At 42.0% G+C, this 23390-nt stretch overlaps 1 protein-coding gene across 50 annotated transcripts in view; it reads right to left on the bottom strand.

The window, feature by feature from the left end:
• The window catches only part of SORBS1 (sorbin and SH3 domain containing 1), a 173521-nt gene that overhangs the window by 46840 nt on the left and 103291 nt on the right, over positions 1 to 23390 (bottom strand). For 24 of the 50 annotated variants that reach the window (XM_074874693.1, XM_074874690.1, XM_074874695.1 and 21 more), the window contains 9 exons: positions 21804 to 21899; positions 18663 to 18782; positions 17068 to 17094; positions 16773 to 16888; positions 13589 to 14395; positions 12647 to 13018; positions 9556 to 9700; positions 4428 to 4457; positions 589 to 764 (listed from right to left, as the gene is read on the bottom strand). In XM_074874693.1, the coding sequence (XP_074730794.1) occupies positions 589 to 764; positions 4428 to 4457; positions 9556 to 9700; positions 12647 to 13018; positions 13589 to 14395; positions 16773 to 16888; positions 17068 to 17094; positions 18663 to 18782; positions 21804 to 21899 (1889 nt within the window). The remainder of the gene's footprint in view (positions 1 to 588; positions 765 to 4427; positions 4458 to 9555; positions 9701 to 12646; positions 13019 to 13588; positions 14396 to 16772; positions 16889 to 17067; positions 17095 to 18662; positions 18783 to 21803; positions 21900 to 23390) is intronic. The other 26 variants (XM_074874713.1, XM_074874726.1, XM_074874728.1 and 23 more) reach the window with 12 other exon arrangements.

Here is a 23390-nt window from a genome sequence, read left to right as displayed (position 1 = left end):
TGAAGCTACAGGCTTCACTCAAGTTACTCATAATGTGCAAGCTTTGAAGGGGTAGGTTGTAAACTATGTAGAATTGTAGATTGTGTGGAAGGTTTTGCATACTAATCTGATTTGACATCTAAAAGTACACACCTTGCCTATTTTAATCTTATGTACCGTTTTCCAAAGTATTCAAATGGACAGTTAGAAACCTTTAGTGTTCAAGTCATTCTAAACACTAGTTGTAAGAAGAGGTTAATAATTCCTGTAATGATAATTTCCTCTGAACACTGAATAAACTTAAACATGTCGTATAAAAGAGATATCTGCCTTTAAGATGGCTAAAATGAGACAAAACTCTGCCTTAGCTGCTGTATTTTCAAATATGATGAAAAGAGATTCTAATTTTTAATTTTTTTCCTCATGAGGCAGCTGAAACAGGTCACTGATATCAAATGGAAGCGTTCATAATAAAATACATTAGAACTAGAATTCTATCTTCCCTTAAGTCTCTACAGTCTCTGGAGCTTTAGTGAATTCCCTAGTCCTAAGGTAGGCAGAATCTGGCCCAAGTTTTGTGCATCTACCACATGCTCAGTGTTGTCTTACCCTCAGTGGAATACCAATATCATCGACGGATGTATCAGCCATTTGCTGAGGGCTCTTGCCAATGCTTCTCTTCTCCTCCATTGTCCTCTTCTCACTTGGTGCTGGCTCCTGAGCTGGCTTGTCCCGGATGAGTGCTGAGTCAACTTTATCAGAAACTAGTCTGTCTGGCACTGAATCTGGAAATGACAATGGGGGATTCTTATCTCATCCCAGCATTTCACTGCATCACCATATTCCACTTTTTTAAGGCAAAAATCCTAGCAAGTAGTTGATGAGACAGACTCTGTCACTGCTAGCTGTGGCTAGCACCTGAACTAAAAGAAATCTACCAAGAAAATGTTTGATGTCAGCAAAAGCAGGCTAGCATCTCTCAGGTAGCTTTGACTAATCAGCCACTCTGCAATCTCATTCTTCATCAAAAAGCATCCGTGATACAGTCTCCCAGACATCTTTTTCTGTTGGTGATTTCAATCTAATGGAACATCCTATGTGGTAGTGGGGCACTACTTTTTAACAGTTGCACTCACCTGTCTGACAGCCCCATTCATTACAGTCAGTATACGATGCTTCCAATTCATCTCTGTGCCCTAACCAGTTTCTAAATAACAAATTCCACTGTTGTTTAAGCATACATATGATTCCTCTTGCACATGAGTCTGCATAAAGATGGCAGGAGACAACCAATTCCTCCAGATCACCTTGCTTCTACCTGGAATTCCTTGACACTGCCCAACTGACACCCACATGTAGCAGTAGGCACACCACTACCACCACTGACCAAAGAACTAAGGGAGCTCAGGTTGCTCTGAAGCTCTACTATGCTCTGGAGAGGTGCAGCACATCAACCCTTAGGCTCTACCAAGGGTTTTCTGTGGATTTCTGGAGATGAAACCTGTGATTTTACAGTCTGCCTCATCAAGACTTTGCCAAGTCCTATCCTTTTTACATCACTGCATGCATTAAAAAGAGAGAGAGAGAAATGTTTATTCACATGCACATCACCATACTGCCCAAAGCCATTAAATGTGCAGAAATCTGAAAGGGACAGTTAGCAGAGAAAAGACTCATGCATAACAAAGCATTGGTCCATTGGTACCTTGAGCAAACACAATTCTGCCCTGTGAAACTTAGCACATGAAGGATTTGTGTTTGAGTAGCTGGTTTGAAATTACCATCAAAATTTAGGTCTTCCTCCTCTTTAAGGAAAAATGAAATAATGTTTGTAAATGTTCAAAACAGGGCAAAGCATCCATTAAATCCTTGTTTAGCATTTTCATCCTATCTCCCCCTCCTGTGAATGTGTGTGCACTGTCTTTCGGTCCTTTCATGTCCCTTGCTGCACAGGGCTCTCCATTTTATAGGAAGTATTTGGTCCTTTTCCATTACTGAACTCCTTACTAAGACTCTAGAAACAGAGCATGGAAAGAGCAACTGAAACGAGACTATTCTTCCATAACCTTGAAGACAAAAAGTAAGCAGGTTTTTGGATGTAGATGAGGATGTGGCGAGGATGCAAACTTAAGGAAAGGTCACAGCTTTTCTCCATTACTTATCATTGTCACTGCTTATGTTACAAGTCCTGAGCTTCTGGTCTAGAAAAGTGATTATTTTCTGCAGGCTTTAGCCTTTAGAATTCAATGTCACTGACCTTCTCTAACAGGACTGGTAAACATATATTATTTCTCTTTGATTCTCTAGCTCCCTGCACAGGAAAAGTGGTTGGCTGCTTGTCAGGTAGATCCCATCTGAAACTACAATGATAATATTCAAAATACCTAATATAGACATAAACAACAGGGCAGATGTATCACGACCTGATTTCCCAGTGCCACAGCCATGATCTAAGCAAAATCTTTATTTCGATGATTTAGCAAAAACAAAACCCACCATCCGGCCTGTGCCAGACATCTCCTGACCATGACTTCATATCTTATAATATTAAACATGAAGGTTTGGGAGCTATCTACCATGGCATAGCCAAGGTGAAAACCTATCAGCCAGTTAAATATATTTTGAAAGAGTTTTCAAAAATGTTTTTGGAGTGCACTTAGAACTGGTTGAAGGTGCTGGACTGACAACCCTGAAGGCAGGAAAGGCCTGTCTGACAGCATGAGTTGTATTAGGGCAAGCCCTCCCTGTGCACCCTGCCAGGCAAGTACTTCCTAGGTCCAACTCAACCAAGAGGATCAGATTATCTGCTGGTCCAGTTTGGCTGCTCAGCTGATACTGCAAACATAGACACCTGCTGCACCAGCATCTTTGCAGAGGAAGGAACTAAAGCAGACATCTTTCACCACAGATTTCCTACAATACCCTACAACTTGGAGAATAACAGCTGAACTTCACACTGACTTATTTGCCATGCAGCTCCAATGATTTCAAAAGAGTTTATGGAGGTAAATACCAGGATTTGAAGTATTTAAAAATCAGAGAGCCAAATCTGGTACCTAATCACCCAAATAACCAGATTGTACCATTCAGCACGCTCCATGGCACCTGGGCCATCCTTTTGCAAGAGCAGCAGCAATATATAGGGTTGCACAGCAAGAGAGTTTTACTGCTGTAACCAACAGAACATAAAAAGCAGGGGGAGAGGTGTCAGCCAGCAGCTTTGTGGGGCTGTTTTGGTACACCAAGAGCAGGTGCAAACCCAGCTGTGCTTCACTCTTCCAGACTGAGGATCATTTGGGCTGTAACACTGCTCTGTGGCTATCTCTAGTTCAGAAAAGAAAGGAGTTCCTGATAATGAAGGGAAACAGCTTGCAAAACAGAAAACCAACAGGAAACCTCTGTCCGAACTTGGAGTCGAGTTAAACTTGCAGCTGAGTGGTGTCCGATGAGACACCACCTACAGTAAGGAAAGGAGCCGAGAGAAAGCGGTGTAAGCTGTTATTCAGCCTGTCACCGCAGCAGGGTGGCAGCAGTGAGGAGGGACAGGCTGGTGTCGCAGCCGAGGAACCTGGTGGATGAAGTTCGACCAGGTCAGCAGCTGCCTCATGGGCAGATGCTCTCTCTATGGGACACACTCCGCTAGTCCAGAGCCCACGCAGCAGAGCGAGAACATGCAGTATTGGCTTCTCTGTGTTTCTATTTGTGATATTTAAAGTGCTTAGGAACTGTGACTCTCTTCTTGCTTGTCTCTCTATTTACCCCGCCATGGCTATAACTGAAGAATAATGATATGGGTAAGCAATGCACAATATGCTGTTCCTATAACACCCACTGCAGACTGAATTACTTCTATTTGGGGTGCAGGGAGGGAAAGATGACCAGGAAAACAACTTGCTCTTCTTTCAAGGACAGACTCTCATACATGTTGCAAGAGCAGAGAGCTGCCTGGGGAGAGAAGGGTGGCAGCGCATGTGCATACTTGCACGCTACAATTTTACCACCTATTTCTTGACATCTGGCACAAATACTTCTGCTCTTGGAGTCATGCAAATACTGATTTTTATTTCTCTTCCTCTCTCCTCACCACAAGCAAGACTAACAGCTGTGTAAAGAAACTTGAGAATATGCCCCTAAAGAATAAACCTAAAGGCAGCCCCAGAAGTCAACCAGAACAATCAAACTGTATGTAAATCTTATGACTTAGGAGGAACAGACAAATAGTTTAGGGTTTTGGTATATTAACACATGGCCACACAGGTAGCATTAGGAGAAAAGACTGAAATGAAACATTCAGTGACCTGGACTAAGCCATGACAAATATTTATAGTAATTCCTTTGCAGTTCCTGGGAAGTGTGTTTGCTGAAGGTACTCCACAAGCTAACAAAGCAGCAGCTTTGCTTCCAGCAGAGGCAGCAGTTGGGGGGGTAGCAGACCTTTCACATCATACCTGCCAGGCTACTAAGCCTTTTTTGCTGTTCTGTGGTAAAGGAAGAAACAAAACAAAAAGAAATACAGAACAAATGGGTGAGACAAACAGCAAGTGCTCTGGTGCTGCATTTCTGACAGGCAAGAAATACACTGTAGACAGAATGGCAGCAGCTGCTGGAGAGAATCTGTTTTCAAATATCCTGCCGAAGTGACAGCCCACAGTCCCTTCTCCACACAGCAGACTCATGGAATAATATAAATCTCATGATGCAGTGACCGATACATTTGTAAAGAACATTTTATTTTTATTTTTTCTTAACAACAGAGAATGAAAAAAGTTGGACAGGAGACAATTTGAAAAACAGTAAAGACTCACAGTCAAACAACTTGGCAACTCTGTTACTATTAGCATGAAGGACATTTTGAAACAATAATGCTGTAGCATTTCAAAGGGATATAGGAAAGGATTGAGTCATTGTTGGTGCTTGCTGAGTCTCATCACACACTACTGAGCCACAGACTCAGGGATTTGCCCACAGACACAGCTTGGTTAAGGCTTTGATTCTCAGAATGGTCCCCTTGGTTTAGGGCCTTTCATTACTAAGTTCCGAGACTAGGACCTTTGTGCTATCTTCCAGCATGTTTGACCACCCTAAAGTTGATGCTCACAGCTGCTTTCTAAAGGGATGCCCAAATGACTTGTCCAAGTCATGACTGGGAATAAACCAAGAATTCTTAGTGCTCTGTTCTCTGCTCTTTCTAATCCCTAGCAATTATTCCTTTAATTTAAAGCATGAAAGCCATTTGAAAAGAATAAACTATTTTACTGACATACAAAATATTAACACTCTTGAAAGCTCACACTGTTAATGCAAAGATTTAAAAAATATTAATTACACCTGTTGTATTAATAATAAACCATGCCATGCAATGCCTGCCCAGGAAATAACTGTGCTTTGGACTGGCGTGGGACACTTACCGAGCAAGCTCACCGTAGGTAACAATCCTCCAGGTGTATGCTGTTTCCTAGCAGAACCCACCTTCACTAGATATTTGTACTAAGTGGATTGTCTCAGCAAGGGAGACTGATATTTTTCCTCACTAAGTGCAGCTCCCTCACCACTACCTATGAATTCTGTTCTTTTAAGCCTAGCATTTCTGCTCTGCTAACCACCAATGGCAAGCTGCTCATGTACATTATGCTCACATGATAGCTGCCAACATATGAAACAAACCTCTACGTGCAATGGGTAAAAGGAAGGGTTAGTAATCTGAACCTGAAAAGTAGATGGGAAACACCTGCTGCAGGGTTCACTCTTCTAAGCAGGCCATCAGGAGTAGGCTGCTGTATTATGAGAAAGGAGAAGCGATGCAAGTGAGGATGGTCTCAGCTTCAGCCATCACCTTCACTGAGGACAACTGCATTCAATCATTAAGGTCTCCTAACAAAAACCTGTGGTTTAAAGAGTCAATGCTTGAGAGCTCTTTCTTATCTCTTCTTCCACAGGGGAGAGAATATCATGGATGAATAGACTTTTCAGAAAAAAAAAAATTGTACTTTTTACATGAAGAGGAGATTTCCTTTTCACTTATGTCTCTGACTAGGAAAGAGAGCTGCTGCTGGATAGAAGCAGAAGGAGCAGGAGGTGTCTCCTATTTCATTCTCCTGTCTGACCAGAGCCAGCTTGCAGCCCCAGGCACACACCTGCTGAGGCTTTCACCCTCTTGTGTTCTGGGACTGTAAGCAAAGGCCAAAAACTTGTAGACTTCTCAGAGAAAGGGTTGGGCAGAGGAATATAACTGCTGGCAACAGTGAAGGAATGATTATAGAGGCCTTCAGGGTTCCCAGAGGAGGAAGCGCTGGAGGAAACTAAGACTTGAAGCCAGTAACAAAAGGGGTAGAGGAAAGAAGTATTTGAGTACATCTTGCAAAATAAAGGTGTCAAAAAATTAATCAAGACACCAACAGATATGAGGGGAAGAAATTCTTACCTTGGTGCTAGAAATGAACAAGAGGATCTGATATGACTGGTTTATAAGCATAAATCTTATTCAGTTGGTTTTACTGAAATCCAGTAGAAAAAAATTCTGACCTCTCTCATCACAACTTACTAAGATCTAGCAGACAAAAGAAAGGATATAGTGCAGTTTCTGTGCTTCAAATTGCATTATGTTTTTCTATGTCTCTGACAGCTCCAAATCAAAGGGTCTTGCATGCTGATAGATTAATGAACTAGCAGATAAAGCATAAAATAGGATAGTGGGTGAAGTCTGCTACAACAGTCACTCCAGAGAATAAGATAACCAGCTCCTTAAAAAACAATCAATAATCCACTGAGGAGAAAGAAAGCCACATTATCCATCTGGAAGACTAACTAAACTACTGGAGATCTCAGACTGCCAGCATTAAAATGACCTTGAAATACCTAATTCAGAGGGAATATTTCATAACACCCAAGAGGAATTTATATTAAACTTCAACTTGACATGAAGGAATTGATTTCAGCACAAAACATAATTAACCATTCAGGGTAAGGTGGATCATAACCTAGTAACAATTTGTTATATGCCATGAGACCAAACCAGTTTTGAATAGATAAGGTCTATGAAACCAAATATGAATCATGTCAGCCAGGACTGAAATGTAATAGACAACCAAGACCTCAGAACCACTTAAAAAGACTAAGTCAGCAAAAAGAAATCTTAATGCTATGCTGGGATAAAGCCCAGATAAGAATGGAAGCACAAGGAACTGTAAGAAACCCTCAACACATAAAATGATGGAAAACTAAGAAAATGTATACCTATGAGTAGGTAATGTATGCTAGTAAGTGAAAGTAAATTACAATGGAAGTAAAAGAATTAACAGAATGTCTCAGAGACTCAAAAATAGGTTTTGAGGTACATGAAGAATAAACAGAAACCTAGCAATAATCTTGTTCTTCTACCAAATAGGCACAGTGGAACTGTTAATAAGAGGGCAGAAAAGATGACACATCTGATTACTATTTCCATTCTGCATTTGAAAAAAAAAAAAAAAAAAAGAAAAGAAAAAAGAAAAAAGTCTGATATGCTACTGCCTGATGGAGAAATACTTTCCACTTCAACAGTAACTAAGGACTATGTTGAATGACAACTGAGGTCAGATGCTTGAAAATTAGCATGTTCATATAAACTGTACTGAAGAGTTTTAGAGCAGTTTTCTGCTCTAAAGAGAGGAATTATGGAGGGAGCATCTCATTGGACCATTAACATTCATCCTCAGTATGTCTTGGAATACCAAGGAAACTCCACAGGACAAGGAAGGAGGCAAATGTTGTGACAACCTTCAAAAAGCATTAGTGAGATGGCTAGGACATCTGTCTGTTAAATCAACAACAATGCCAGAAAAAAAATATTGTAATGACTTATATGGTATTTTACTACTAAATAGATAGTATGACACACACAATGTCGGCAATACAGATTTATGACTAAGATGCCTTGTCAAACCAGTTTAATATGATTCTTGCAAATTACAAGTTTGATTAATGAAGACTGAGAAAACAGGCATTAGAATGAGATACTTCACAGACTTGATCAAGTTGTTTATCAGGCCATGATCTATATTGCAGTCAACAAAAATTGTGATGAGAGAAGGCTCTTAAAACTATCAGGATACAGTATCATGAGTGCTAATGGTCAGAGGCAAGCCATATTCAGACAGGACAAATTGTTAACTGGGAAGGTAGTGAACAGAACAATTTGACATCCGTTGTCTCAGAGCCACTGCGTGTGTATCATCAGATTTGTCTCTTGTGCTCTTAAAATCTACAGTGAGAAAATATCCTTGTGTGGTACACACTGAAATGCTCCAGATTTAATGTGACATCCAACCAAAAGAGTATTCCACCTCAAGAAAGTCAACAAAAGGCTTCGAGATTAAAAAAGGCTGCCTCAAATAGTATTTTCTCCTCTTGAGGCACTTAAGGAATCCAGACACCCTCATTCAGAAGCACATAAGCAAAGCTGCTTCAGATGCTGGCAAAAAGGAAGAAATAACCCACATGTTAGCCCTATAATCAGCTGAGCTACAGTGAGGACACCATCTTCAGGATCAAAGACTGTTTTAAAAAGGCACTGAAAAAATATGAGGGGCTACAAAGGAGCACATCAATGCATGACTCTAATTAGAATGACTACAAGGAATGCAGGGCTTGCCCCTATTTTCTGATTTTATTTTTTTCTTCTTTGCAAAAGGTAAGTCATAGCACTGTTCATTGGAATCTGTCTGTCCTGGAGTTTCCAAAGTCCACTGGAAACCAAGGCAAATCGAACTGCATCTTTGTGGCCCTTTATAAGCTACAGTTTAGTGATGCACAGTGAACCAGGAAGCTGGGATAATGCCAGCCATCAGGAGAACTAAAAAGGAGAAGCACAGTTTCCCTCTGATGTCAGAGGTAAAGAGATGCAACTATCCATTCAGAGGAAACTGGTGTGAGGCAGAGAAAGGCTTAGATTAGTAAACACGAGAGTGCTCAAACAAGGTTGTTTTGTTCATATGCAAACCCAGAGCTCAAGCACTAGTGCGGTATGAGTCTGAGTTGATCCAGTCATGGATAGAGGAATAAATTGCCAAGTTCTTATGGGCAAACAGATTATTTACTATTGGGTAAATTCTGCTGAGAATTCAGAGGTCAAATCTCTCCCACAGTAACTGAAAATATGGCAGCTTTCACACTGCAGTAGCTAAGTAACATATCCTCTTTTCCAGTGAGGGAGAACCTACCGCAAGCTATCTTGCTTCTACTGATAGCTAGACACAAGCATATACCCTTTTCCACCATGACAGGACACCTGATAGGGGATAAGCTGTTACCCTGCAGTAACTTACTCATATGTCCATAGCCCAGTTATAAGACCCTCTCGCAACCACAGAGTGGCTTCTGAACCACAGATTTTAATTAAGAGACAGTAGGCATTGTCCCAAACCTCTAACCTCTTACTTGCCTGTTGTATGCTCTAGTCACTACAACCTTCTGAAGGCAGCTTTGTTAGCTCTTAGTAGTCTGGACTTAATTGTCCACGGCACACACATTCTCCAGTTCCTTGTAGCCTAACAGGTTTCTCAATATGAGCCACAAATATCTATATACAAGTCTCCTTACCTCGATTGTGCTGCAAGAGGACAATAGTGGGATTGACGATTGTGGTAGAGGGATAGGCAGAGGAAGACTTGTTGATTGAAGTGAAGGTTGGATAGTCAGTGCCAGTACCAGGCTGGGGCACTTCATTTAGCACAGGACCTGGGTCCTGAAAAGGAGAGCAACACATCATTAGCAGCATGCAGAAGGCTGCTACACTGGGAAAATATAGGGAAAAGAAAAAAACACCACAACATTTTAAGATGAATGAGAAGCATAATCACAGCAAATTTTAGTAAAAAAGGCATAAGCATGAGTGCTACCCTGCTCCTTGTACGTACCCTGCTCGTTGTTAATGCAATTAGTTTGCTAAGGTAGTACCATAATTATTTGGTGTTGAGTTTCACAACTCCAACCCCAAAAGGAGGCACTAAATTCATCCAACAGACTCTCTGGAGCAAACACAGGGTGCCAGAAATGAATGAGCAAATCTGGTTGGGGGGGAAGACACAGGCATCTTTCCCCTGATACATACACACACAAACATTTGTTTTAAAAGTATTCTTCTCATAGCAAGAAGTCAGACGTGCAAAACTCATGCAATTCTGGAGTGAAACATTATTACTGCAGCTGATTTGGTAAGGAAGGTCCGAGGAATAAGGTTAGCACCATGACTCAGGAGACAGTGACACACCTACCTGATTAAAATAATGAAATAAAATTAAAAAAAAAAAAAAACAAAACAAAACCCAAAAAACTCCCCAAACTGATAGAAGGTAAAAAGCAGGACTCTAGCAAGGAAGATACTAGACATGGCTTTGCCACTAGAGCACAGACAGCAAGCTGCTCTTGCTCTCCTAAAGCATCCAGCTCCATTATTTACTTATTTCAAACCCACCTCTGATATCACTACAGCTCTGGTTGTTCTGTAGAAATACAGGCTGTGTCAGCAGCAAGACTTTAAAAACTAGTTAATCTTTGAAAAATCTCAGTCCAGGGATACTGGGATTTTTGTTGGTAGTAAGGGGAAAAGATAAAGAAGGGATGATGACTAAGACGGTGTGTGCCAGTTTAGGCTGAGATTTTTCAAAGCCTCTTAAGGAATTTGGACATACAATTACTGCTAATGGAGAATGAGCATCCAAACAAAGAGAGTATGGAACAGCGTACCAGATTTCTGCACTCCTACTTCAGTGTCAGACTGAAATGCTGCAGGCCATTGATCTGTAAAACGGAGCTGACCACTCAAGAGATTTTAATCACTATTTTAAAAAACCTGAACATGCACAGAATAATGCTCCAGAAGAATCCCTATTCCTGGCTTTTCTGGCCAAGTGCAACTCAGTACCCTTCATACCCATCAGCGTCAGGGGAAGGGACTTACCGGATCAGACAGGGGGCTGAACAGGGGCCAGAGTGAGGCCTGGCACCAGAGCTCAGAGATAAATCACAGTGAGAATTGGCCATAATCAGAAAAAGCATCTACAGTCTCTCCAGCCTAGAGGGAAAATATGGAAAAACAATCCTGTTCAGCTGGATGGAGGTGATCTTACTCCAAGCAGCATCTGATCAGGCCATAGATGTTTCATGAAGACAGAAAAGAAATCAATGGTCTTCAGAAATAGATGTCCCTAAGAGAGAGACTCAGCCCCATTTTGCTGCCTGTGACAATATTCTAAACAATGCAATTTGGGAAAAGGAGTGGGAATTGGGGAAAAGTATGAGAGAGTTGGGTTTCAGCTTCACTTTGGTAACTAAAATATAAAGAACCCCTCAAAGAAGAGGGATGTCAGATCAGGATAGGCTCAGCAGCCCCAGCTAAGTCACCAAAGTTGGTCAATAAAGATCATTTAAATCATTGTGGAAAACAGCTCTGTGACTACAGGCCTGAAAGTGAGCATGCCGAAAAACATTTCAAAACTCTCATCTCACAAAAATCAGGTACAACAAAATTTCCACAACTCTTCTATGATTTGGATGCCTGCCAAATTCTTCTGGAACCTGCAGATAGGATCCGTTGAAAAAAAAAAGAAAGAAAAAAGCCAAAACACAACACCAAAACCCACAAACTTTCATTGCTCTATGTAGTAAAAAACCACCAATTTCAACAGAAGCAGAAAGGCCAATGCTGAAAACTTTTAAAAATATCATTCTTGGTTCTTTTTCTTCTTTTTTTCCCCCCACATGCCTGTTTGCTAGATCCCTACAGAGTCAGAGGGCAGAGAAAGCATCATCATGAGAGGAGGGGATTTTCTGCTGAACTACTTACTTTTCCTTACAAGCAACCATGTAAAAAAATGGTGGTTGCAAGACTTTCAGTACAAGAAGAGTCAGGTACTTTTTGCCATCTCTGCAACTTTAACTGAGACCTACTTTTCCTCCTTGTCCCTGAGGACTTTTTAAAACAGGTGATGAGTTTAAAGAGAAACAAAACCTAATCCAAGAGGAACACAGTAAATTCCAAGTTAAAACTGCTGTGGATTGAATTCTTCAACATTTTCAAAGACAAGCAATCCCATACTGAAGAGACACTCTTCCCCCTAATCTATCCCATAGCATCTACATGCTTGGAAGACTCTTAGCTCAGTAACTGATATTATTGCTTATAAGTCATTGGATACTGGCAGCAATCTCACACTGATTTCAGCAGGGATTTGTGTGGAGACCATACGGTCTTGTGGCTCAAAGTGGAACAGAAAGCCAGCCCTAACCTTTAACTGGTCGGCTGTTGTTGATTTAAATGTTATTCAAACACAAATAAGGATGCTATTAAAAGAGCCTGAAGAGATCAGCTAGTTGCAGCTATTCTGTTCATACAGAATTCATTATTCTGAGCAAATCCTGAAGACTCTTAAGGTGTGCATCACCTAGCAGAATGGGCAGAAAAGGAGACAGTCAAATGTTGTTGCGAGAAGTCAATAGAAAGTTCAAAGCTGCACAAGGCAGGCAACACGCATGCACTAGCACAGGACGTAAACAAGGTTTCAGTTGTCATGCTGCTGGCAGGGAGTGAGTCGTCACTCCTCTCTCAAGTTTAGTATTGCAAGGAGAAAGTAATTTTAATCTGGGAATACAAATTTAGGAAAAGGGCGAGGAGGGTACTTGGCAAGCTTACTGTACGTGAGATGACTCCAGTGATTTCAGGCTTCAAGCCCCTGTGCAAAGCCCCCGTGACTGGAGGGACAAGTGAAGGTGGTGATGAGAAGAATGGCAGTTTCGGGTAAACAGAGGGTAATGTGCCAGATGCGGAGGGTGCTTGGTTATGGTGGGAACCCCTCTGGAGATGTGGGGGAATGAAATCATCTAGAGTCGGAAAAGTCAAGGGTGGGCCAGGAGAAACAGTCTCAGGGAATACGGAGCCTTTCCCGAAAGGAACCAGAGGCGGTGGTGGAGTGCTGGAGCTGCCTTCTTGCTGTCTGTCTGGATTAACCTGGAGGAGGGGGACTACTATTACCCCAGGCTGAGCTGTGGTGGTGGCAGTGGCATCCTGTGGGAAACAAGGTGGCGTTATGCAACGGGGGAGATTGGTACTTTAGTCTAACGCAGCCACATAGTGTCATGCAAGGATGCACCCAAAACGATACGAAGCCCCAACAGATTTTCTTTCCTTAGGGAGACATACTTCTTCAGTCTTGCAGCCCTGGCCTCTGTGAACATGCACAATTTTTCACAAAAATCTTCCTTCCCCGCACCACCCCTCATCTCCAGTTCTGTGCAGCAAGGCTGTATCAAACAACAGAACAGTTCTGCATTCACCATCACTTGAGAAGCACCAACCATCACATTACAGAGTTTGTTTCTTTTACACCTCCCTAAAATAGAAAGATCCTGGCCAGCCCAACCCCCTACAAACACCACACAGGCACAAACACTCAGATCAATGCTGGGGGAGCACACATAGGGTTAAGTATTATTGAGTAGAAGACTCAAGACTCAGGTGGCACAATGAGTGCTCAGAAATTAGGTAAGAGGAGAATAAAGCATTAAGAGAACATTGTAATGAATTAAAGAACCTTTCACACGGCTGAAAAAACAAGGTTATGGAGAAAACATGTACCATGCTGCGTCCCATTGCCTTGTATGGTGGCTGTCGCTGCTGAGTAAGGTAGGGCTCTTTTCTCATCCTGTCCTCTGTGGCAGTTGTGCTCTGGGGCTCTAGCACTCTGTCCCTCACAGCTTGCAGAGGTGATGACTGAGTCCAGGAGGGTTGGCCCGCACCATAACTAACTGCGTCTTTACTGAGGACAATGTAAAAGTACGGCCTGGGAGGAATAGGAGGAGGAGGAGGAGCAGGAAGAGACTTTCCAGTATCTGTTACAGAGGAAACAATGTTGGTGGCTGGTGCCTGAGTGAGCTCAGCGCCCAAACTGGTGCTGGCTGCTGGGTCATGTGCAGTGCCAGTGGAATCTTCAGATGTGGCTGAGCAAGTGTTGTTAGATAAACAAGCTACATATAGTTTGGTGACCTTTTTATCCGCCTTCGTCTCATGACTGGAATTCATTCCAGCCTTACTACTGGGATCTGCCCTGTCAGGGTTGTGTTGTATGGATGATGCATCTGACGAGGAGCAACTTTTCAAGAGTGGCTGCCCAGCATGCACCTCATCTTTGGTGCCTGAAGAGGGAGAATGCCCTGCTGGCAAGCCTTGCTTCCCACTGGGGATGGCCCCATAGGGAGTAGGTGATGAGAAATAACACCGCGCACTGGCATTTGGTGATGCACGCTGCGTATAAGGCTTGGGTGCATTCAGGTACACGCAGTCCATGATGGGCACTGGCAACAGGTTGCTCACTTTAGTGTCAGTGCGAGGACGCCATGCAAAGCTCTCCTCTTTGGGAAGAGGAGGACGGGGAGGAGCAAGGGCCTGCTCAGTCAGAATCAAGAGGGAAGAGAGGGAGAGAGGAAGCAGCACCAAATGAAAGGAAAAAGAAAGGAAAAAATAAATTCAAAGAATGAATTTGGTCATTAGACTTGGGTTAAGCAGGTTTTAATACAGCAAGAACAAAAAGCAAATACAGTATCTGGAAGGCCAGTGCAGAACTCACTCACATACATCATCTCACACATTCTCTCTTAGCATTGCTCACTGCAGCACACAAACTTTACCCAGCTCTCAAGTCCATGACTACATGTTTCTCTCTAGGCTAAATAAATCTCAGTGCTGTATTGTTTCAAGAGGCCTGCACAACAACACCCACCATGCCCCTGGGAAAGCCTGAGTCAAGAATTTAACATCCTGGCTAACTAAACCCAGGCTCATGCACGTGTAACTAAATATTTCCCAGCACTGGGGACATTTGAATCACAAAGCCAAATTCAGAGCTGTAGGCCATCTCTGCATGTTAAGCGCCCTGCCGAAAAATGAAGGTTGCTAAGTTTCACCAGTGCTAATAAAAGCAGACATCACGTGAATACTATAGCCTGCCACAGCTGGCTAAGTAAAAAGTTAGCATTTCTTCTAAAAGCTAGCTCTGAAAGTCTCTTCAGGATTTTTCAGTCCCAAAAATGCTTTCAAGAAGACCAGACCAATTAAAGTTCCTTGAGGAACTGAGTTCATAAGAATTTGCCTCCAGAATCAAGATTACCAACAGAGAAATCCTGCTTCTAGTAAATAAAAAAAAAAAGCTTTACTGTTTTTGGTAGTTTGCAACATATAGGTTGCTAGCTCCACAACTGCCTGCTGACTCCAACTCCAATTACAGTGAATTTTTTCTGAAAGCCAAACTGTTTTGAAGTAAAATAACTTAGCAATAAAGAGGTTTCATTTTATTTATTTCTTTGTTGCCAGTAGCTGAAAACTATAGACTACTGAAAGGAAGAGAATTAAAACACCCACCAAGTGAACAGTAGCTCTCTGCGTTCTTGCAAATTAACCCTCTGGAGACTATGAAAGCAAGTTTTACACACACCCTGTTGTTGTATCTTTATGGGCAAAAACTGGCTAAGCCACTGCTAAAATGGTCAAAACCAGAGAATGAAGATGCCTTAACAGCTTGCAACATTCAAATCTGAAAAAAAATACCTCCTTTAAAATTCATCCACATATGACAGGTTGTGACCAGCACCTGTTCTTGTTACATGGATACAGACCTAGAATAGCTTCATATAATTACAGCTGCTGTCCTGAAATCTACTGTCCTCATGCTGCTCTCTCCTTCCCCTCTTCCCTAATGTGCAAGGTAGTAGAGAAGTGGGTTGGTAAGTGCTCCTTCTGAAGGGCTTCTGCTTCTGGAACAGGCTCACTCCTTTTGATTCCTTAAGGGTAGTGGTTTCAGTCTGGAGACTTCAGAGTGCCACAATATTTCACTAGCTTAGGTGAAGCCTCACTTTATTGTTACCTCGTATTATCAGGAAATACTAATTCACCACCTGCAATTGTTGTTTTTCATTTTCTTCCATTCCACTTAGTTTGGACAGCAGTCCTTGAGACCCGTATAAGAGGTGCTATGTGCACCAGTGCGCTCTCTGTTCATCAACAAAATCAATAAGGGACTACAGGACAGCTGTAAGTATCAGGCAGCAAATGGGTTTCTCCTTTAGGGTGCCACTCCTTCCCATGCCTTCATCTGAGTTGTGCCTTCTTCCACTTACAATTTCAGGAACGGTGTCTGTTCTGTGGCATTGCTATAGGTCCCTGATGATGGGAGCAGTCACTCTGATAGAGGGACAATGCTTTAAAAGGGACTCTGTTTCGCATAAGAAAGTGGTTTTTAATGAAGGGTTTCCTTATCAGCTTTCAGACTGCTTCTGTGCAGACTGATCACACAAAAGAAAAAGGATGAAGTTATACTTGACAAATTGACTTCAACAATTTACCTTCAGGTACAAATAACCTTTCCCTTGTTGGCTTGTATCAGTTACAGTGTTAAAACTGAAAGGCACTTTCCCAATATCTTGTTTTTAATGTATGGTGTAACTCTGCTTTCAGCCTGCAGCAACCTCTAGGAAATAGACCAACATAAAAGACAAAACAGTAATAGATGACTACTGCACCTTTATTCTTGTAAATGCATTGTCCTCCTCCTTCATCCGCCAAGGAAACACTGTGGCTGCCTGAACACACAAGCTCCACAGCACTCTGCTGATATCAGTGTTTACCCATTTTAAAGGTAGGAAAAGCTGAGGCACAGCAACTTACCCAAGTCTGCAGCAAAGTTTGGAGTTCAACCCAGGACTCGTGACCATGAATCCAGTGCTTGAACCCAGAAGATCACCCTCAGGGTCACAGAAGAAAGGCTTACCTGTGGCTTGCTGTCTGAGGAAAGGTTCGGACGCACACTCCTATAACCCTTGGCAGCCAGAGAAGATGGGTGGGCATCCCCATTGGCATCAGTGTTAGATGACGACCTCCAATCATCTACAAGGGGAAGGAAAACTCAGATCACAGAGTATTCCCTCCAGTTACAGGATGAGCAAAAGGAGGGAACTCTTTTTTTCCTTTTTTTTTCCCCCCCCCTTTTTTTTCCCCCCCCAGACAACATGAAATAATTCCAAGAAAGCAACAGAAGCAACAACATAAGCAGCCAATGTATGTACCTGTTCCTGGGTTTTCTGGCTCCAGACCTAAGCATTTCACAGAAAGGAAGGACGCAAGAGGTGGGGGTGGAGGATAGGCATAGAGGAAAAGAAAGGGGGAGAAAAAATAACCCATTACATTTACAGAAAACACGTACCAATTGAAGTTAAGAGTCGAGCTACTTCATTTCACACATAAAATGCTTTCTGACAGGGCTGCCTAATTACCATAGAGACCAGCCCTAAACATGATGCCCTCCTTGTTTCTGACCTTTGTAAACACAAGGCAATTCATTCAGAGGAATGAAGAAACAATTGTTCATTGACATTCTTATTTCAGAGGCAAAAAAGGCAGCCCAGCTAGTTACTTTCTAGAGCTGCAGTTTCATGTCCAGACACTGCAAATTACTGGAGATGTAGAGACCCCGTATTCAGCCATGATACAGGCTATGAAGACATATCTATCCTTATCAACATCACTATGTATGATTAACTGAGAAAGGACTACATAGATCCAGTTTTGCAGACTAAGTGTGTGTGCATGAAGGGAGTTATAAAATATGTCACTTTACAACCAAGTCCCTGCAGCTAGATGCACTGGTCTCATCACCTATTTACCCACCTACCACTGGGCTCCTCCCCACCCCTCTACCCATTTTGCTGTTTAAGTTATATGCAAAAGCTCTTCCAGCTCCAAAGTACATTTCATAAAGCAATTGAGAGAGTAAGCAAAGGAAGTATTAATGAGCTGATTTCCATAGTAATGGACTCATTGCCATTCAAGATGCTGGAAATTTATGAAGCCATCAATAGAAAGGAGAGAGGCAATGGTGGGGGGTAGGAGTGAAGACACAGAGAATGGCAAGCATGAAAAGAGGGTAGGTCACGGGTGGAGCAGAATGGGAGGAGAAGACAGAGCAGAAAGCAGCACATTGGGGCTGGAATTAATGGAATTGCTCTTCCTCCAACAATACAGTCAGAAATGATGTATGCTTTGCTTTCAAGAGCCAGTTTGACTCCCTCCCCCCTTAACGGCATCTTGCCTTTGGGAGTTCATCCACTCTGCCAGACCCACGACACTGGCCAGGTTTGTTATGCTTTGCCTGTCTCCTACAATTAAGTAATTACACGTCTGCTATTGAAAGATGGCAGAGCTCTGTGGTGACACTGTCTGGGACACTACCCCCGCTCCCTTGACAACCCAAGTGAATGCTACAGTGCCAGCAGCACCGCTCAGCCTCTTTCTGTTCCTCCTCATGCCTGGAATAAAAGGAGGTGATATGGGCCTGCCAGGAAAAAAAAAGATTTGAGAGTTTTTGGTGCTCCTGTCAGCAAAAGGGGGCTGTAAACAAACTTAAGCCAATGAGTGAGCAGTCATGAAACTTGCACTAGGAGAGAAGAGGAGTCAGCCTCCCTCCACTGGTCTGGTTTTTGCAAGAGGTTTCCGACTATGCTATGGGATTTTGGGCTTTAAATTGTAGCTAAAAAAGGTCATCCCGAGACCCTGGACTGACCTCTCTTGAGGTTACTGTAACCTCATTCCAGTTAATGACATATTCCAGTTAATGACATATTCCAGTTAATGACATATTCCAGTTAACATTCTATCCACTTACTTTCAGGTGGCTCAACATCCTGAGGACATGGTGAAGTGATCTTCTGGTTCTCTTCATAGGCTGGAGATGCCCGGAGGGTCACAGCTCCTTTTCCACTGCAGACTTTAGTGGGATCCATTTCTACAGGAAATGCACATGCACAGAGGAGACACATCGAAACAGATGATACAAAGCTATCAGGAGCCATCAGAGCTCTATGGAGTAATTTTAGCATGGCTGCCTCCAGGTGAATCAATCTAGTAATGTTTATGCAGATGAAGATTAGCTCTGTATTTAAAGCATTGAGAAGTCAAAGCAGTTTCATATTCATGTAACTGATGAATGTAGAAGTTCTGAGTCAGTGTAACAGAGCTAAGAAAGAAGGAAAAAAGGATGAGTATTTGAACCAAATTTCAAGGTCCACTTGCTTTATTTGGTCTGCTTTGTGTGGAAATATTATACTAGGAAGGACATTCTACCATTACACCTGTGACTCTTCTATAGGGATGTCCCAGTGGTATAAAGCAATATGATTTGTGTGCTGAAGCCTTAAAAATACCTTTTGTGCAAGACTGAAAGAGAAAAAAAATGTTTTATGACCACTGGAAGATAAAATCTTGTAACTATGCTAAATGTAACTATGCGTTGCAAGCCACATCCTTGCCATCTCTCCCTGTTTAATGGCAGTGTTTCACCTTCTGACAGAGGAATTCAAATCCCCAAAACTAGAAGGAGATTTAACATGTACCTGTTCAGATCACCCTGTGTGCCAGACACCAGATCATGCCAGTGTCCTTGCTGAGGCCCAATTCAGCACAGCTTCTGTGCAGGCTTACCTTTGTGCATTTCAGTCCATGGATTTGGCTTTTTTCCTATCATTCTCTCAAGTAATAGCAAACCAGTACTTCAATGCTACCTTCCTTCCCTTACTTAAAATCCTTCCGGAGAGTTGTTTCCTCTAAGATACCTATAGAAACAATAAGCCTAAAGAGTCTCTCACTTACCCTAAGCTACTTGCACAGGAAAATGCATCACTACCATTTCTCATGCACTATTATTGATCCTGAAGCAGCTGCCAGACTTCACTTTGACCTACCTAAACAAAGGTGCTAGTCCTACCATGACACCACACGGGGAGCCTGAAGAGGTACTGTATTACAGAAATAACAACACGATGATTTTTATTTTTATAGGGTGACGACTGTGCTATCTCTGCATGGGGAGGGATGCAACTCCTCTCTAGGAACTGTTTTTAGAACCAAAGTTATGCCTTCACACTGGACAGAGGGGCAAAGGCCTCTCTGTCTGGACTGACAACAGTCCATGTTTGTGCAGATCAATATTCCCCAGCTGATTTCAGTAAGATAATGCTCCATTAAATCCACACCAGTATAGTGTCTATAGACCATGACAATGCCTCATCTAAGGTTGCAAAACATGCACACCACAGCCAAGGTGGCCACAATACAGGGAAACATCAATACTGCCAGATGGACAACAGCAGTAAGGGGAAAGACTCAACGAATGTCAAACACCTGGCTCACATCAAAAGCCCTCTACGCTGGAATCACTGCAGTTCAAGCTTTTACTTGGGCTTCCAATACTTTAGGGATTTCACAAAAAGCATAGCTTCAGATCCACACTTAGGACTGCAGAAAGGATGGAACAAGTAAGGAATCAGAGGATGAAGTTCACCCTTCAGTTAATTTAGGCAGTATTAAGGCAGCCTCTGTGAGGGGAAAGACTATCCAAACAGACATATCAAATGTTGATTATTCCTTAAATATACCACATTTGCACTCGTACCACACAACTGATCATGCCTTAACGTCACCCACATGCCTGGTGAAACAGAAGTTGACTTCTCTGACTGATTTTTGCCTGATCCAGATAGGGTCAGGACACAAGTCCAGTTCTTGCTATCATTCCCATCCACACATCACAACATGCAGTCCGAGGACTCTACAGACCGACTTCCAAACCAGAGGACAAAGGTTTAAGCTCTGGGACTCCAGTTTCAAGAGTACTGTAACTCTGAGGCATGGACATACTGTTGAGAGTCACCAGGCCTGATTCAGATATCCACGAAGAGAGCAGCATAGCTGTTCTCCTACACTCCTACACCTAGATTCCCTTCACAGGCACTGGAGAGAAATGGACGCACTTAAGAGTTTGACATGCCAAAAAAGTCTCCATCATACCAGAGGAGAATCCATTTGGGAATCAGTGTACTTTTTTTTATTTTCATACAACATATTAAACATGTATAACAAATCAAAAGAATAAGAATCAGAAAAAAATGTTCTGAACTCAAAAATTAAAATGTTTTGAAAAGGTTTGAAAATAAAATATTGTCAGACTATTTCAATTTGGGAAAGGAAGACAAATACGTAAGATGTTGAATTCTCTCACAATTTAGGTGAAATGATGGAAAACAAAAATCTGAATCTCTCAGTACAGAAATCCATCAAATGCTAATGAACATGACATTAACACTGTATTAGTCCAACAGAGCACATGTGTGACAGATTAGGAGAGACAAGCAGTATCAGCTAGACTAGTCTGACTGTCCAAATCCAGCAAAGTAAAAAACAATCTTGTATTTTTAGTGGGAAAACGTGTGCTTAGGGAGGGTGTGACAGACAGCCTAACATTCTTATTTATCCATATAAAAATTTTGTAAAGTCAGTGTATGTACAGAAAAACAAAACCATCCCACCAATGTTGAACTATGCTTGAACCTGTAAAATTCTGTCTCTGACATCTATTTACTTTCATAAAGACTAAAGATACACAGGAAACATTCCTTGGTTCATCAGGAGTTTGGTTCAAAATGAGGCCGTAATAACAACATTATTCACAATCAAGCATTAGTAAAAGAGCTTACAATGATGCCAGATTCAAGTAGACACAATTATGTCTGCAAAGGAACAGCATAATTGAGAACAGTGTATTGTGCCACCAAGAGCTAACTTTATTACCTACTGATGAAATCTACAACTCTGGAAACAGTGAGAAGAGGATGAAGCTGAAAACTAGCCAAAGTGTGTGGGTGAAGCGGAGAGATAGAGAGACAGAGAGAGAGAGAGAGGGAGGGAGGGAGAAGAGAAAGAAAATGATGGCCAACTAATGCATGGCTGGGGGGAGGAAGGAAGAAGATACCTGTAGGCAGCACTAGGTGAGGAGAACTTTTCACTTTCTTCACAGGGATTATTTTAACGGCAGAAATAGAGCGTGTACATAAAGGGACGTCAACAGCTGCAAACACAAAAGTGTAAATGGCACGTCCAAAAAGGGAAGAACAGAGTTTGGGAAGCATGCCACAAAATCTTCTAATGTACTTGGAGACACAATAGCAGGAAATTTCAAATACAAAAGCAGTCCAGAAAGCAGTGATGCAACCGTTAAAAATATCCCTTCATTCGCCCTAATTCAGGACGTGTCTGTTTTATGCAGCATACAGAACTGCTTACTGAATTGACTAACTGCTGACTGTCACTATGCTGCAGGCAAAAAGAATCTGGAAGCATTAGTTTTTAGAAGCCATCAAAAAATTTTAGTATAATCATTTAGCTGAGATACACTACATGCAAAAATAAAAATGTTAAGTTAACATTAATATGGCTCAGTTAAAACAAAAAGTGAAAACACAAGGATTGAAAGGTTGAAAGATGAACATTAAACTCGCCACATTACATGAATTCTGAATTTTACAGCATATATTTTACAAGTTCAGCAACAGAAGAAAGTGAAACAGGAAATCATCTTGAAAATAGTCCCATGCCAAAGGGTAGCATCAAAATATCCATTTCAGAAAAAGTCCATCCATTTAAACAGTAAATTGAAGAGATTTCTACTGGACTTCATCAGCTAGCATACTAATTATGTAGAAACATAGGGGAAAACCATACATAGCACTGTACAAAATTCTAGCAATTTTTACAAAACTGTCCAAACCAGCTGGTACTTCCTCTCCAAATCTGTATTGCAGCTAATCATAGAATCATGGAATGGTTTGGGTTGGAAAGGACCTTAAAGATCATCTAGTGCCAACTCCCCTGCCATGGGCAGGGACAGCTTCTACTAGATCAGGTTGCTCAAAGCTCCATTCAACCTGTGGAACTCAAAAAAACCAAAACAAAAACCAAAAACAAAAGGGGGGTGGCTGTAAAAAAAGGCAAAGGCAAAACTACTCAGAGGTGAAGCTCAACAGGATCTGCCAAGATATAAATCCTGGAAATCACGGCTCCATCAGAATAACTCGAGTTGCACTCTTGATTTCTGCAGAGCCAGGATTTTCTCCTTTAAAACCTATCAGCTTTCTGCACATATTAACTAGAAAATGCTGGATGCCTCCTCACATTCCCCAACATCTCTCTCAGGCCTGCAAAATAAGGAGTAAGAGGAACCACATTTCTACACACCCATACTGAGCACTGAGTGAGGCATTGACATCAGGGTGGTGTGTACACCCCCTCTTGTGGCAGATCTTTCTGGTCCCTGGCAAAACTGGAAAGCACAGACTTCAACCTAGAAAGGCCTCTCAAGCAAAAGGATGGGGGAAGAGCTTAATAGAATTTTTTTCAAACCTCATAAAATAATTAGTTTTCAATTTGATGGGATTGTTTTAAATTTTTTATAGAAGAGGAACCCAAATCAAACCCTGTTCTTCATGCTTCTCCCCAAGCACTGGAGACCCTGCCAATACAACAGATCCCAAATCCGAACAACCTGTGGTTTAGGAAACAA

This window comes from Strix uralensis, chromosome 7 (assembly GCF_047716275.1).
Source record: "Strix uralensis isolate ZFMK-TIS-50842 chromosome 7, bStrUra1, whole genome shotgun sequence".
In the NCBI taxonomy this organism is placed as follows: domain Eukaryota; kingdom Metazoa; phylum Chordata; class Aves; order Strigiformes; family Strigidae; genus Strix; species Strix uralensis.
The sequence above is the reverse complement of the archived record's forward strand: the minus strand, read 5'-3'. Positions and strand labels throughout refer to the sequence as shown.